The sequence below is a fragment of the Mustela putorius genome, unplaced genomic scaffold (assembly GCF_011764305.1).
Source record: "Mustela putorius furo isolate JIRA1106 unplaced genomic scaffold, ASM1176430v1.1 tig00003987_pilon_pilon_pilon, whole genome shotgun sequence".
Lineage (NCBI taxonomy): Eukaryota > Metazoa > Chordata > Mammalia > Carnivora > Mustelidae > Mustela > Mustela putorius.
Genome location: NW_025422126.1, coordinates 15859353 through 15873876, shown reverse-complemented (window position 1 = coordinate 15873876; position 14524 = coordinate 15859353). Strand labels below are relative to the sequence as shown.

The 14524-nt window shown below is 39.4% G+C and overlaps 1 protein-coding gene across 4 annotated transcripts in view; it reads right to left on the bottom strand.

Moving 5' to 3' along the window:
• Positions 1 to 14524, bottom strand: part of CCDC83 (coiled-coil domain containing 83) — a 56385-nt gene that overhangs the window by 2059 nt on the left and 39802 nt on the right. For 3 of the 4 annotated variants that reach the window (XM_004763524.3, XM_013061958.2, XM_013061956.2), the window contains 4 exons: positions 13750 to 13871; positions 9746 to 9822; positions 9057 to 9235; positions 6090 to 6309 (listed from right to left, as the gene is read on the bottom strand). In XM_004763524.3, the coding sequence (XP_004763581.1) occupies positions 6148 to 6309; positions 9057 to 9235; positions 9746 to 9822; positions 13750 to 13871 (540 nt within the window). In that variant the 3' untranslated portion in view covers positions 6090 to 6147. Of the gene's footprint in view, positions 1 to 6089; positions 6310 to 9056; positions 9236 to 9745; positions 9823 to 13749; positions 13872 to 14524 lie in introns of those variants that run through there. The other variant, XM_004763525.3, reaches the window with a different exon arrangement.

Genomic DNA, 14524 nt, shown 5'->3' with positions numbered 1-14524 from the left:
AATCATGACCTGAGCCAGAGGCAGATGCTTAAACAACTGAGCCATCCAGGCACCTCACATGTCCTCTTTTTCATCCTTAAAGAAATCCTGCAAGATGAGAATTAGGTCCTTGTAATATAGAAGCGGAAACAAGGCTTAAAAGAGGTCAAGGGACTGCCCAAGATTCAAGATAGCCAGCCTGACTCCACAAAATGTGTTTTCCCATACTCTGCCTTATCTCTTTCCATCTCCTTAATTTCTTCAAATTTATCTAATTCCTGGCCCAAAATAAGCAATTTCCTCGCCTGAGGCTAAAGCTGCTAACAGTCTCTACTCTTCCACCCCCCAAATCTTGAATGGCAACATATAAAACTCACATGCTTGGTTATTCTAAAAACTGAAACCACTACATAAAATCCTTCTAAACTCATCTTAAATTTCTTTTCCAAAATTATTACTAAGGGTGCTAAAAATAGAATGTTGCAAGTTAAATACAACCACCCACCACACCTAGAACATGTCTAGATGTCCTGCCTTCTCCTCTTTGCTGCTGGTATGAAGAGCGACCAGGCTCTTACTGGACCTTAAGCATCTTGAAGAAAGGGGCAATTTCATTTTGCCTCCCTAATGCCTTACACATAGTGCCTGGCTGGAAGGACTTGTTTGATCAACAATTTCTCGAGTGAGTGAGACTGATAGGAGGTTCACAGTAGTACAGGGGTTTGTTGAGATTTGCTTTGAAATGTCATCTCACAAAGATACAACCCTACACTGTTAAGAATTTGGGTTGTTAAAAACTTTTTTTTTTTTTTTTAAGAGATGGTACCATTCTGCAAATTCTAAACACAAGAAATTATATTAACAGAAGGAAAGAACATTCTTCCCTTTCCTTTTCCAAAGGATGCTTTTTCTACTCTGACATCTTCTTGGCAGCAAATAAGACTTTTAGCTATTTGATATTTTCTTCCAATTCAAATTCACATTGTAAAGTGAAAAACTGCCACGACTAACAAGTTAATGCTGGAATCCTACCATGTTATGCCTGGCTTGTTTTCATAATCTCATGGTCTGAACTTCCCAAGAGTGAGAGAAAAACAATGTCAGTTTCTGCTGACCTACTGAAACCAGTGGGCTGTCACATAGCCTCTGTTTGTTGGTTTACTGGAAGCTCTTTGATTTGTCCCAGTGGAAAGGCAGTAAGTTATTTTTTCCTATCTGAGAAAAGTAAAGATAAACCTTATCTATAAAAAGTTTACCTTTCATTCTTAAAAAGAAAATTGGCAAATCCACTTCATATTGTTCCGAACTTTTCCAAAGACATTTCTGTTTCTATTGACCTCTGAAAGACCACTCTAACAAAATGTTCTGCCCTCCCATCAGGAAACACTGTCACTGCCATTCACACTGCAGAACATAAGCATCGCCTTTCCACACTGTCACTTTATGGAATGGACTGGAAGATAGATATTCGGGAGACATTTTGGGGAGTAACCTTTTAAAGTATAAAATATCAGTCAAGTATACAAATTTTAAGCGTCCTACTTAATGTTTATAAAGTGAAACATCCATGTGAACTGCCACTCAGATCAAGATTACCAGAAAACTCCTTTATGTACCATCCTAATCATTCCCTACCACAAAGGTAACCACTATTCTGACTTCCATCATTAAGGTTAGTATGCCTGTCCTGTTTTGTGTAAATGGAAGCATATCATATGTGCTCTTTTGTGTCTTCTCTCTTTTCTTCAATCTTATGTATATAAGATTGAGCTATGTAGCTATATTTGGCACTAGTTTATTCTTTTGCATTGCTGTATAGTGTTCTACAATGTGACCCTCCATCCCTCCCTCTCTGTCTCCCCTCTTTTTTTATTTGCGTGCACGTGCACATGTGTGTGTATGTGTATGTATGTGTGTATATATTTATTTATACATTCCATTACTGACAGTCATTGTGTTGTTTCAAATTTTGACTACTATCAGTAAAGCAGCTAGGAATATTGTTATCGTGCCTTCTGGTAAACATAAACACTCATTTTTGTTCTGTATTAAAACAAGAATGGAACTGCTGGATCATGACATATATATATATATATATATATATATATATATATATATATATGTTCAGGTTTAATAGATACTGCCAAACATATTCCAAAGTCTTTATGCCAAGTTATGATCCCACCAACTATTACAGAAGAGTTCAAGTTGCTCTGTATCTTTGTCAATATTTGTGCTGTTTTTAACTTTTAACTTTAGTTATTCTGATGCATGTATATCAATCTTCTTTTTATGCTTAGCAGTCATTAGGATATACTCTTTTGTGAAATGCCTATTCAAATCTTTTGCTCATTTCCCCCTAAAATGGTTGTCTTTTTTCCTATTGATTTGTAAAAGTTCTTTATATATATTAGATATTTTTTTGTTGGCTACATATATAGAAAATATATTCTCCCAGGATGTGGCTTGCCTTTTGACTCTTAATAGTATCTTTCAATGAAAAGAGACTATAATTTTCATGAAATTCGATTTATCAGTTTATGATTAGTGATTTTTATAGCATTTTTTCCCCAAAGGAGTAGGTGACACAAGGAGCAGTAGACTTGGAGAAGGGGGCATGTGGACCACCACAGCTAAATCCACATTTACACACCAACCAGATATAGATGTCAATTCAAGCATAGACTTGGAGAATCTATTGAGTATGTAAAGGGGAACACGAAGACATTCTGTTATATTTCCTACTTGAAGCTTATTGTTTTACCTTCCATATTTAGGTCTCTGGTCCACTTGGAATTGATTTTTGTGTATTAGGTATGATACAGGTTCATTTTTCCCATACACAATTGACTCAGCATTTTTTAATTGGGAAAAAAAGAAACTCCCCTGCTCCCAAATTATAATGGCATGTTCATCAGAGGTCAAGTGATTTTGTGGGTTGGTTTCTGGACTCTTCATTCTGTTCCATTGGACTTTTTAACCTTGGGTCAAAACCACACTATCTTAAATATTGAAAGTCTTGCAATTTGGTAATAAGTTCTTCAATTCTGTTGTTTTTCTTCAAGATTGTTTTGGTTGTTATAGGTCTTTTGCTTAGGTTATAGATTTCCATAATAATGTTAGATCATTAATTTCTGTAAACAAAAACCTGCTAATTTTTCTTGAGATTGCACTGAATCTCCAGATATAGGAAGAACTCACATCTTAACTCTTTTGAATCATCATCCATGATGATGGTGTATGTCTCTATTCCCCATTTATTATATAATCTCTAATTTCTCTCAACAATGTTTTATAGTCTTCAACATAGAAGTCTTGCTCATATTTCATTGGATGTTTTTCTTGATTTTGATGTTTTTATTTAATTAATTTATTTTATTATAAATGATTTAAATTTTTCCCAGTTGTTTGCTGTAGTACAAAGAAATACAGTGGATCTTTGTTGACCTCTCCCCTGTGACTGTTAAATTCACTTATAAATTCACTTATAAATTCTATTACTTTGGATTATCTACGTACAGAAACTTGACATCTGTAAGTAGTAGAGTTTGCGTCTTCCTTTCTAATCTCTATGCTTTTAATTTCTTTTTCTTGCCTTTATTGAACTGGCTATAACTTCGAGTTACATTAAATACTGTTGAATATTAGTATGATAGTGAACATATGTGTCTTGTTCCTGACCTCAGTGGGAAAAGGTTAATATTTTACTATTAGGTAGAGTGTTAGCTATAGTTTTTTGAAGATATTACTTGTTTGCTGAGAGCTTTACCATACTATTATGAATTTTTATCATAGTATTGAATTTTATCAAATGCTGCACCTGTTGAGATGATCGTATGAGTTACCTATGTTCCATTCATTTTACCCTTTATTTTTAAATTTTAAGATATAAATTCACATGCAATTATAATGGGCACATGATATGATGAGCACTGGGTTTTATAAGCAACTAACGAATCATTGAACACCGCATCTGAAACCAATGATGTACATGTTGGCTAATTGAATTTAAATTAAGAAAAGATAATATGAACAGATAGCATGTACTCTTTATCCAATTTCCCTCAACAGCATAATTTTTCAGAATTATAGTATAATATCACAGGCAGCATATTCACATTGATTTAATCCACTGGTTCTGTTTGTGTTTCCACTCTGATTTCTGAATGTTAAACCAACCCTGTGTTCTTTATTCGTGAAACATGTATAACTGGATTCAATAAGCTAATATTTTTGTGGGGATTTTACATCTGTATTCACAAGAGATATTGGCCTGTTATTCTCTTTTCTTGTAATGACTTGCCAGGTGTTGGTGTTAGGATTATATTGAGCTCATTGAATGATTTGGAAGTGTTTCTTTTTTCTCTGTTCTCTGAGTTTGTGTATGTTTGCTACTCTATCTTTTTGAAATCCTTGGAGAAATTTACCAGTAAAGCAAGCCATCTTGGTTTGAAATTTTCCTTGTGGGAAAATTTTAAGTACATATTAGATCTTTTTTTTATAGATTGGGGACTATTCAGAATTTATTTTTCCTCCTGAAAGAAATGTTTTTCAAGAAATGTTTCCATTTCATCAAAGTTGTCAACTTTATTGAGAAAGTTTTTTCCTTTAATTTCCTTTTATGATGTTTTTCATAATGTCAGTAAAGTCTGTAGTGATACTTCCTTTTTCATTTTTTTTAAAGGTTTTATTTATTTATTTGACAGACAGAGATCACAAGTAGGTAGAGAGGCAGAGAGAGAGAGAGGAGGAAGCAGGCTCCCTGCTGAGCAGAGAGCCCGATGCGGGACTCGATCCCAGGACCTCGAGATCATGACCTGAGCCGAAGGCAGTGGCTTAACCCACTGAGCCACCCAGGTGCCCCTTCATTTGTTTTTTGTTTTCTTTCTTGATTAGTCTTAGTAGGAGTTATCAACTTTACTAGGAGTTATCAACCATTCAAACTGACTTTTGGTTTGTTGATTTTCTCTTTGTCTTTGGCCTTATATTTAAAAGATGTTCCTTGTAGACAGCATTATAAGTAAGTGTAGCTTTAAAATGGAAAGTTGATGTCAGATTCAGGCACAGTCGTAGTCCTTATCTTGTGGCACTCACAAGAGGGAAGTGGTAATGGTCTTGAACCAGGACTCAGCAGTTTAGACTTGTATTTTTTTCTCTAAGATTTATTAATTTATTTGACACAGAGAGGGCTGGAGGGGCAGAGAGAGAGGGAGAAAGAATCACAAGCAGATTCCCCACCAAGCGTGGAGCCTAGCCCATGCTCCATGTGGGGCTTGATGTAAGGTGGGACATGGCGCTCCACACAGGGCTCCACATGGGGCTCGATCGTAGGACCCTGAGATTGTGACCTGAGCTGAAATCATGAGTCTGCCCCTTCACCAACTGAATCACCCAGTTGCCCCCAGCAGTTTAGACTTAACAGAAGTGAGAGGAAAAGGATCTCACTCTTGGTGGAATATTTTTATATAATAAATTACCACCCTCAAATTCATTTGTTTCTAAAGCATTTAATATTTATTATAGTGTTAGATTAAAGAAGAATAGGCTTGAATTGTGGCTTGGCTGTCTATCATTCAGCACTCTCAGAGGCAAAGCTGTGTAGTCAGTGCTATACAGGTCTCAGAATTCGTCTTAGAAAACTCCTAACTGGGGCACCTGGGTGGCTCAGTGGGTTAAAGCCTCTGCCTTCAGCTCAGGTCATGATCCCAGGGTCCTGGGATCGAGCCCCACATCTGGCTCTCTGCTCAGCAGGAAGCCTGCTTCCTCCTCTCTCTCTGCCTGCCTCTCTGCCTACTTGTGATCTCTCTCTGTCAAATAAATAAATAAAATCTTTAAAAAAGGAAAACTCCTAACTGAACTGTTTCTTATTGGAGTGATAGATGAAGCAGCAGACTTTAAGTGGTAAGGAAACTCAGAAACCATCTTGGGCCCATTATCATTTTTCTGTATACTTGGATATAGAAATATAAAGTGTACTCTCATTTTTGTCATGCAGATAAATGAACAGCTGAATACTTGGAACTTGGATTTTAAATGTCATCATGACCTTTAGAAATAACAACTGGTTTAAAAATGAACCAAAGTGTAAATAAAATGGGCAAGCAATACACTTAAGTTCCCAATGAAAATTTATAAGAAAAAGTTATTTTTGCTTTGCAGTGTTTGGTCTTAGAGAAAAGACTTCATCATTTTATATGTGATGCGGCTTTCTGGGCGCCTGACATCTTCATAACATTTGACTGGAATTTCTTTCTCTTGAAAATGAATGGGCATTTTCTGGCTCTTCACACTCATGAGTTTCACTTGCAGGGGCCCCAGGTTTACATAATCCTATGGTGAACAGACACAGAAGAGAATAGGAGAGGTTATCCAACAGGGTATCAGTCTTAATAGTTAGGTTTCTTTTATTATAGTTGGCCTTGATCTGACAGATTTCATTGCCCTCTTAACTGCCTGAATAACATGTGAAATATGAGAGCCACTGTAAACAGAAAACCACTCAATAAGCTTGTATACCCAGTGGGGCATGGTTTCAAGAGCTCCCAAAGAGCAGGCAGCAAGCCAACAGGCTTGTCTTTCAGGGAGTTGGGTGGGGAGCACCAATTAGAGTGGGGAGATACATTCTCTCAAAGTCTTTAATTGGTAAAAGAAAAGTGTTGGCTATATGTAGCCCTCTGCTGGCCAGGATATAACCACAGCAGAGTTTTCTACATTATTCAAGAACAATGGGAAGGATCTGTAAACATCACTTTGACTATAAATATTCTTATTAAGCAAATGCTCCATGAATTTTTCACTTCTCAAAGGACCACTGGGTACTGTATAAGTAAAACTGACATATTCTGTCAAACTAACTATAGCTTAAGATATCCGCACATGGAATTAGAGATCTCATTTACATGAAATCCCAGCCAACCCAATAGTGGGTTGAAACAGCTCAGGCCCTACCCAGCATGCCTTCCTCTTAGAAGCCTCCTCAAGCCATAACTCTCTCTTTTGAATTCCTTCAACATTTCAGCAAACCTTTCCTGAGTTCCTACTTTGGACCAGGCCCTGTACCAAGTGCTGAGGTGCAATGATAAGGTCACAGACGGACTGGTCAGGGAGACAGATACAGGTGCTACTTTCCTCATGTATATTGATTAGTGATTTTCTAATCTGTCTTCTAGAATGTAACAGTTTGAGGGGAGGACCTTCCATATAGGCATCTTTGAAACTTCATTTCTGCCTATTCTCCCCATAAATTCCCAAACATCTAACAAGTACCTGGCATGTGTGGGGTTTTCAAGAAACATTTATTAGAATTTAGGAAAAATCACTGAATGAAAAAAGGAAGGCATTATTTTGTTCCTCAAAAATGCATATAGTTGTGTTTATTTTATTTTAAAATATGTGATTATAGAGCTACACGAAACACAAGATAGGAGAAAAACAAACTGACGGATGTCTCCAACATATTTCAGAGTCTGCTCAAGCTGTGATGACAAAGTATCATAGATGGACTGGCTTACGCAGCAGACATTTAGTTAGTTCTCACAGTCTGGAGACTGAGAAATTCAAGATCAGGGTGCTACACTGGATGGGTTCTGATAAGAGTTCTCTTTCTGGCTTGCAGATGGCTGCCTTCTCGCTGTGTCCTTACAAGGCAAATCCTCTTCTTATAAGTCACCTTCCTATCAAACTGGGGCTCCATTTTTTTTTTTAACCTCATTTAACCTTAATTACCTCCTAAAGACCCTATCTGTAGATTGGGTGTGAGGGCTTCAACATATGAATATGGTGGGAGTGGGAATGGGGATGGGGGATCCAATTCAGTCCATAGCATACATAGTGCCATTTCCACCCTCAAAAACCTCCATGGAAAGTAAGAAGCCCTTTCATTCAGCCAAATGGTATGTGATTTTGGAATTTTGTAAACAATGGTGCACTAGCCTGAGGTCATGATAACATACCAAGTGTCATGATTTCAAAACCCCCATGGGGGTATTTGAATGCCATAGAGACTAGAACTTTAGTCTTTGTCACTTGATGTTAGCAGGACTGAGGTGTATTCAGCTAAAATGGTTTTTGTTGATTTTTTCAGTTTCTTCTGCTTTCATACAGCACTCGTTCTCTTACCAGACTTTAAGTTCTAGGAGAATTTTTAAAGTTATTGGTAGTACCAAGAAGGAAAATGGCAAGGGATAGATATGGGAGTAATTGGAATGTACCAAAAAGGCTTTAAAAGTAAAAAGCTTTGACACTCCAGTTTTCACCTAATATAGTATATGTGGCAGTCTATACTTTCCAAAGATGGCCATACCAATACATATCCTATCCCACATGCTGTTCTTAGAGTGTGATGCTCCTTCCTCTTTCCAGATGCAGGAGCTACATTCCCTCCCTTTGGGTGGAACTTTGTAACTACATCAACGACTAGAATATGAGAAAGAGATGGTATATGATTTCCAAATATAAGTCTTATAAAATATTGCAGCTTTCACCTTGGTCTCTGGTATTGCTTGTTCTCAGAGAAGGCAGACACCATAATAGAAACAATAAGGGCACCCTGTGGTGCCCATGTGAAGAACAGAGACTCCCAGTTCAGCCAGCATTCACTTGCCAGCCATATGAGTGAGCCACCCTGGAAGTGGATCCTCCTGCCCCAGTCAAGCCTTCAGATGACCTCATCGCCCCCGCTGACATAGGACTGCAACTGCCTGAGGGCCCAAGTGAGAACTGTCCACTGGAGCCCTTCCCAAATTCCTAACCAACAGAAGCCATGAAAGAGAATAAATGACAGTTGTTATAAGCTACTAAGTTTGGAGGTAATTTGTTATATAGCATTAGATAACTTACATGGTATACAAGGAATGAACCCCTGTTAATGAATATATGTAGCAAAATGCACAAGAGTAGAAGTGAAAATTCTATCTAGTGAGAGATATGAATGGTGGGCCAACTTTACTAATAAGTTAGTCTAAATAGAATTTTTCAATATCCATGTTTTAAGTTAATTTTCTCAATCAATAAAATGACATGTACTCAAAAGTACATGAATACTCGTAGTACTCAAAAATTTTTTTCATGAATCTTACCTTGAAATCCTTCTCATCCTCATATAGTAAGTATTTAATATCAGAGGGCCCAAACTCTATACATGAGCTGTTTTCTTCATCTGTCTGCAGTTGCTTGGCATATCTGATACCATCCTCATGACTGAGATACAAAGCACTGTCCTCTGCTGATGAGCTCATGAGGTCTCTACCTTTTACTTCTGCAGGTTGCAATTTTTGGATGAATACAAAGAAATTGGTTATTTGGGGATCGAGAAAAATGAAAGTACAATATACACTTTCTCACACTTTTAATTTGAAAGAGCTTTGAAAAATATAGAATCTAAGGTGAGAGTGATTCCCATGTTTAGAATCTCTAAGTTGTATGCCTTTCTGTTAGCTGTTAGGTTTTGGTAATCATATGGTAACTTACATCATATGGTAACTTATGTGCGTGCTGGTATTTTGGTTGGTTGACTAAACAGGAACCAAAAACACACCAGTGTAGACAGCACCCCATCCCTCTCACGAGTATTTAATGTAATTCTAAAACATAGTGACTTTAATTTGAAAACAGGACTAGAGAAAGCTGCAAGAAGAGAAATATGGAGAAGCTGGCATGTATTTATTCCCTGAATAGCTCCTGGTTATGAGGTACCTGTCTATAATAGATGCTCAGTAAGTATTTGTTAACTTAAAAAAACCGTATCACCATTACAATAAAATAATACCCCCATATATTTCTGGCAACTCCAAAGGCGCTTTAGGCGGAGGTTTCAGTCCAGCAGCTTGAGTAAGATATAGTTGCCTAAAAAGAACAAATGAGAAAAACAGCCTGTCAGTCAACAAATATTACACCATCTGCTCACTGGTGTCTTTCTCTCTGGTAGGTGTTGGAGACACATAGATGAAAAATGAGACATAGTTTATACCTTTGAGGTCCATGAGGCCCAGTGGGGTACAGAGAGGTCTACAGTATTTTAGGGTGATGGTCTCTACCCTGATGGGTGAGTAGGCGAGTGTGACAAATGCTGAGGGACAGAAGCAACACCTGATGGAGCTTTAGGAGTCAGGAAAGGTTTCCAGGTGCAGACGGTACCTGAACTGAGTCTTGAAGAACCAGGGACTGTTTGCCAGGGAAGGGCTTGGGGTAAGGAAGGGCATTGCATGATAAGGGAATAACACACTTAATGTCCTGGGAATGAAAGTGAGCACGACACCTGTTAGGGTGCTATTGTAGTTATTCAGGTGAGGGACAACTGGGGCTTGAATGGATGGTTTTAAAATGAAGAGAAAAAGAGAAAGACAGTGAGCAGCAGGAATCCCAGATGACATGGAGGCTCCGGCTGACACCGAGTGGCAGGTGATGTGTACGTCCACCAACGCAGCTCTCGGTGCACATGTGTAAGCCTGTGCTCTGCTTTTCGGCACCCAATGAACTTTCTTTTTTTTTTTTCCCTAAAGATTTTATTTGTTTATTTGACAGATCACAAGCAGGCAGGGAGGCAGGCAGAGAGAGAGAAGCAGGCTCCCCGCTGAGCGAAGAGCCCGACATGGGGCTCGATCCCAGGACCCTGAGATCATGACCCGAGCTGAAGGCAGTGGCTTAACCCACTGAGCCACCCAGGCACCCCCCTCCACTGAACTTTCAACCAGAGTATATGATGTCTTGAAAGCTCCTGATAGCTTTGCCTGCAGACAGTGTGAATCAGACTCTTGCAGATATTCAAACCAGCCCCCATGCTTACCAGCTCAGCAATCAGAGTGAAGCCCCTGGATTATAGGTTGTCAATTATTTAAAGAACAGGAGTAAAGTGTTATTCAAAATGCGTAAGTCTCCAGCAAATAATATAACTGCATACAATATTTATGTTTGTAAAGGCTTTTTAAGGTTCGGCTCAGTAAAGGTCACTTTCACATGTAGCTCTGGTCTGCAGGTAGACATGTCTGAGGTCTTAGAATTCTCTTCTTTCCTGGTTTTCCCACTTTGAATCATTATGATCATACTAAATGTCTTAAACATTTAGATGTGGATTCTCTCATAACCATTAATTCTTTGTCACCTTTTATCACCACCTTTTATCACCACCACCTTTTATCACCTTTTATCCAGCTGCACCAACACTTGATAATATGGAAAATACTTAAAGAATGTTATTATATGGGATGCCTGGGTGGCTCAGTTGGTTAAGCCGCTGCCTTTGGCTCAGGTCATGATTCCAGTGTCCTGGGATCGAGTCCCACATTGGGTTCCTTGCTCAGCAGGAGCCTGCTTCTCCATCTGCCTCTGCCTGCCACTCTGTCTGCCTGTGCTCACTCTGACAAATAAATAAAATCTTACAAAAAATAAAAAGAATGTTATTATATGAAGTTAGTGTTAGATTTGTAAGTATTGGTCCACTTAGCCTCAATTCTGTGGTGCTGGGGTCCCTGGGCAGTCACCTGTGGTGGACGTTCACCTCATCTCATGTGTCTAGCAGATACTATGACATTCTATGTGAGTTGTGAAGGAGGAAGTCTGGGGAGCACTGGATGGGAAAGGTAGTAACTCTGTTAGCTAAAATACCCCCATTCTTGAGCCAAATAGGAAAACACTTTTTGTATGTCCTTTGGGCATAGTTTGTGTGTATTTCTCACCCTCCTAGTATATGACAAGACTGAGTTGCCATAAAATATGCAATATATATTATATTTCTTTGACTTGAAAATGGCTTATAGTAAAAGTTGCTGAATACACTCAAAAGTTATCCTGGACAAGTGGTGGAACAGATAATTGAGGGTTAACACATTTCTGTTCCTTTATGCAGATCTTTCTAAAATATCCTAAACACTTGCCCCCAAGGAATTTATAATCTAGCAAGGTAGCAGCCATTAAATAAGTAATCACAAGTGTGATAAATACAGGTCACGAAGGAAAAGATTAGGGTGCCATGGAAGCATGTACCAGGGCTCCTAACCGGGTTCTCCTACACATTGCCCATGCTTTCTTTTTGCTTGGTCAGATTTTGAACGCATCTCTCCCAACTCAGAAGCCAGACTAAACACTCAGGTCTTTCACTAAAGAAAACCAAGCCACAAGGCACTAATGAACACTGTCAGTTTTATTGAGGATTTTTGTGGGGCTAGGGGTTAAATTGGGTAGAGTTAAGTTGCACCTGACAAAGTTAAGTTGCAAACAACTTCATGAAAATCTCCATGAAGAGTTGCTCATCTCCCTGCCCATCACAACCCAGTTCTCTGTGGCCAGTGAAAGAATTCCCCTTTGTAGAACAAGCCATTCCCTTCCGTGGCAGCACCAAATCAGATAGAGAAGACTGAGCGGACCAAAGCAGCAAATGGGGCTGGCAGTTTGGAGGGTAGCTCCTTTCTAAGATTGGGCCTGTTGAGAAAAGAAGGAAAGACAACAGCGGAGGCAGGGAAAGCGCCAGCCGTGGCTGCAGAGATGAAGACCTGCTGGCTAAGAAGGTGACAGCAGAAGCAGGATGGACAGGAGCGTGGAGCTGGAGACCTGATCAAAGAGGAGGGGGCTGACAAGAGTGTGTCGCTTCCTGGGGGGACGCTAAGGCCCACACCCCCTAGGACTCCTTGAGGGCATCAGCTCAAGAGACTGGGAATTCAGGAGTCCAGTAAACAGTCGACTGCCCGCCACGTCTGCACAGGCGTCTACCTCTCCAGGGCACCGCGCGCGGACCTTGTGTAAGGGAACAGGTGGCCGGCCCCTTCTCTATACTGCCCTGCCAGGCTTCAGCCTGTAACGCAGCTACATGATTCCTGTTTCTCCATGCTTGTATCCCGCAGCCCATACCTTAGCCCAGCAAACGAAAGCCCACAATACCTGTAGCCACCCTGCTTGGAACACATCGGGAAGTTTGTGAACAAGAAATACTCTGTCACAAACAGTATTTTTTCATGCCATGCAAACCACAAGAACTATTCGGGTAGGAACTTTTTGTGGCCCTTTCACCATGTTTAGTTTCTCAGCTTTAACTCCTGGACCAAGACATTTGTCTCCCGTCTTCCACATGCACAGCCTGCATCGGTGTGATTGGTTTCCCCTCTCTTCCTAAACATGCTACTCTTCGGGGTATCAGTGGTTTCTGACAGCTTGCCCAAATCATCACCACCACTCTGAATTTGAATTCCATATTCCGGGATCCCAGTTTTCCTCAAGACTGGTGTGTTAAGAATTCTTTTGTCAGTTCAGAAAAAGAGAGAGCCTAAAATACACTTTTGGTTTCTCTTGCTCAGGAATAAATGTGACTTGGAATGCAAGGCTATTTTCTCTGCCTGGAAGGTAGCTCTACTCTTCCACTATCAAAGGAAACAATGTTACAGTCCACAAGGTATCCCTAAGGGCAGAAGACCTCCAGGAAGCTACAGCAAAGCTGATCACACCTTGGTCTATCTTCTGCTGCACAGGTATGCTTTTATTTTTATGCCCATTTTCCCTGCTGACCTGGAGGCTTTTGAAGGTCAGCAGTTGTGATGTTCCTGGTTAGTGTTTGCTGTTAAGATTACAGTGCATTGTTAAAAGAAGCAAGCCAAAGTTAGCATGTATGCACAGCCGGTTGTAATAATCTTTCACCTTCACCGTGGCCATGTCATGAGTGCCTTTCTTTGCAGCTATTGCCATCCAGCTAGAGCATTAAAAAATTCTATCATCTTTTAAAAATAACAACTTCTTACACATACAAATGTTTACAAGCTACTTTCTAGATATGCTAATGACTTTCACCTGGGTATTTTGAGATCCACAAGTCTACAGTTGAATAGTTGATCAATAAGCACCAAATTTTCTTCTTCCAGTTCATGAATAATGTTTTCCAATTTTTCAACTTCCTTCTTGTGGTTTGCAATCTGTTCTCAGAAGAGAATGGATGGATATTGGTACTTGTTCACTTAGTTCAACATGGTCTTCTGTAAAATACTCAACTCCTTAAAGTCCATTTGCCTGAGGGGAAGATCTATCCTGTATTATTTATCACTGGGTTTGCTTTGTCCTTCCTCTCTAAGAAGTGATGAGTGGGTCACTTTTCTGGATTGTTTGCAGAACTTGTTTACATGGTTATGCAGTTACTAGTGAATGGCAGGAGTTGTCTTTTCCTACTCTTCAGAAACCCTGGTGCGTTCTATGTGCTGGAGGTAGAGATAAACATGAAAATAAGACTAATTAACTTATCGTGCTTAAATGGGGAAAGATGGTGATAAAAACAAAAAGCAGTGTGATCAAACCATAACAGAAGATGCTCAGCTATGGTGGGAGTTTCACTCTAGGTCTGGGGTAGGGGGTAAGGGAGAATTAATAGAGGAAATGACATCTAATCTGGATCTTGAAGACCAAGTCGGGATTCTTCAGACAACAAAAGAAGGTACACTCTAGGCAGAACAAACCACAGGTTAGGCAGTTATTTTGGTTTTGGATAGATACAAAATGGATGTGGGGAGTAGGAGAGAAACTGGACAATTAGGGAAATAATGCTAAAGGGTTTGTTTTTTTTTTTTTTTTTTTT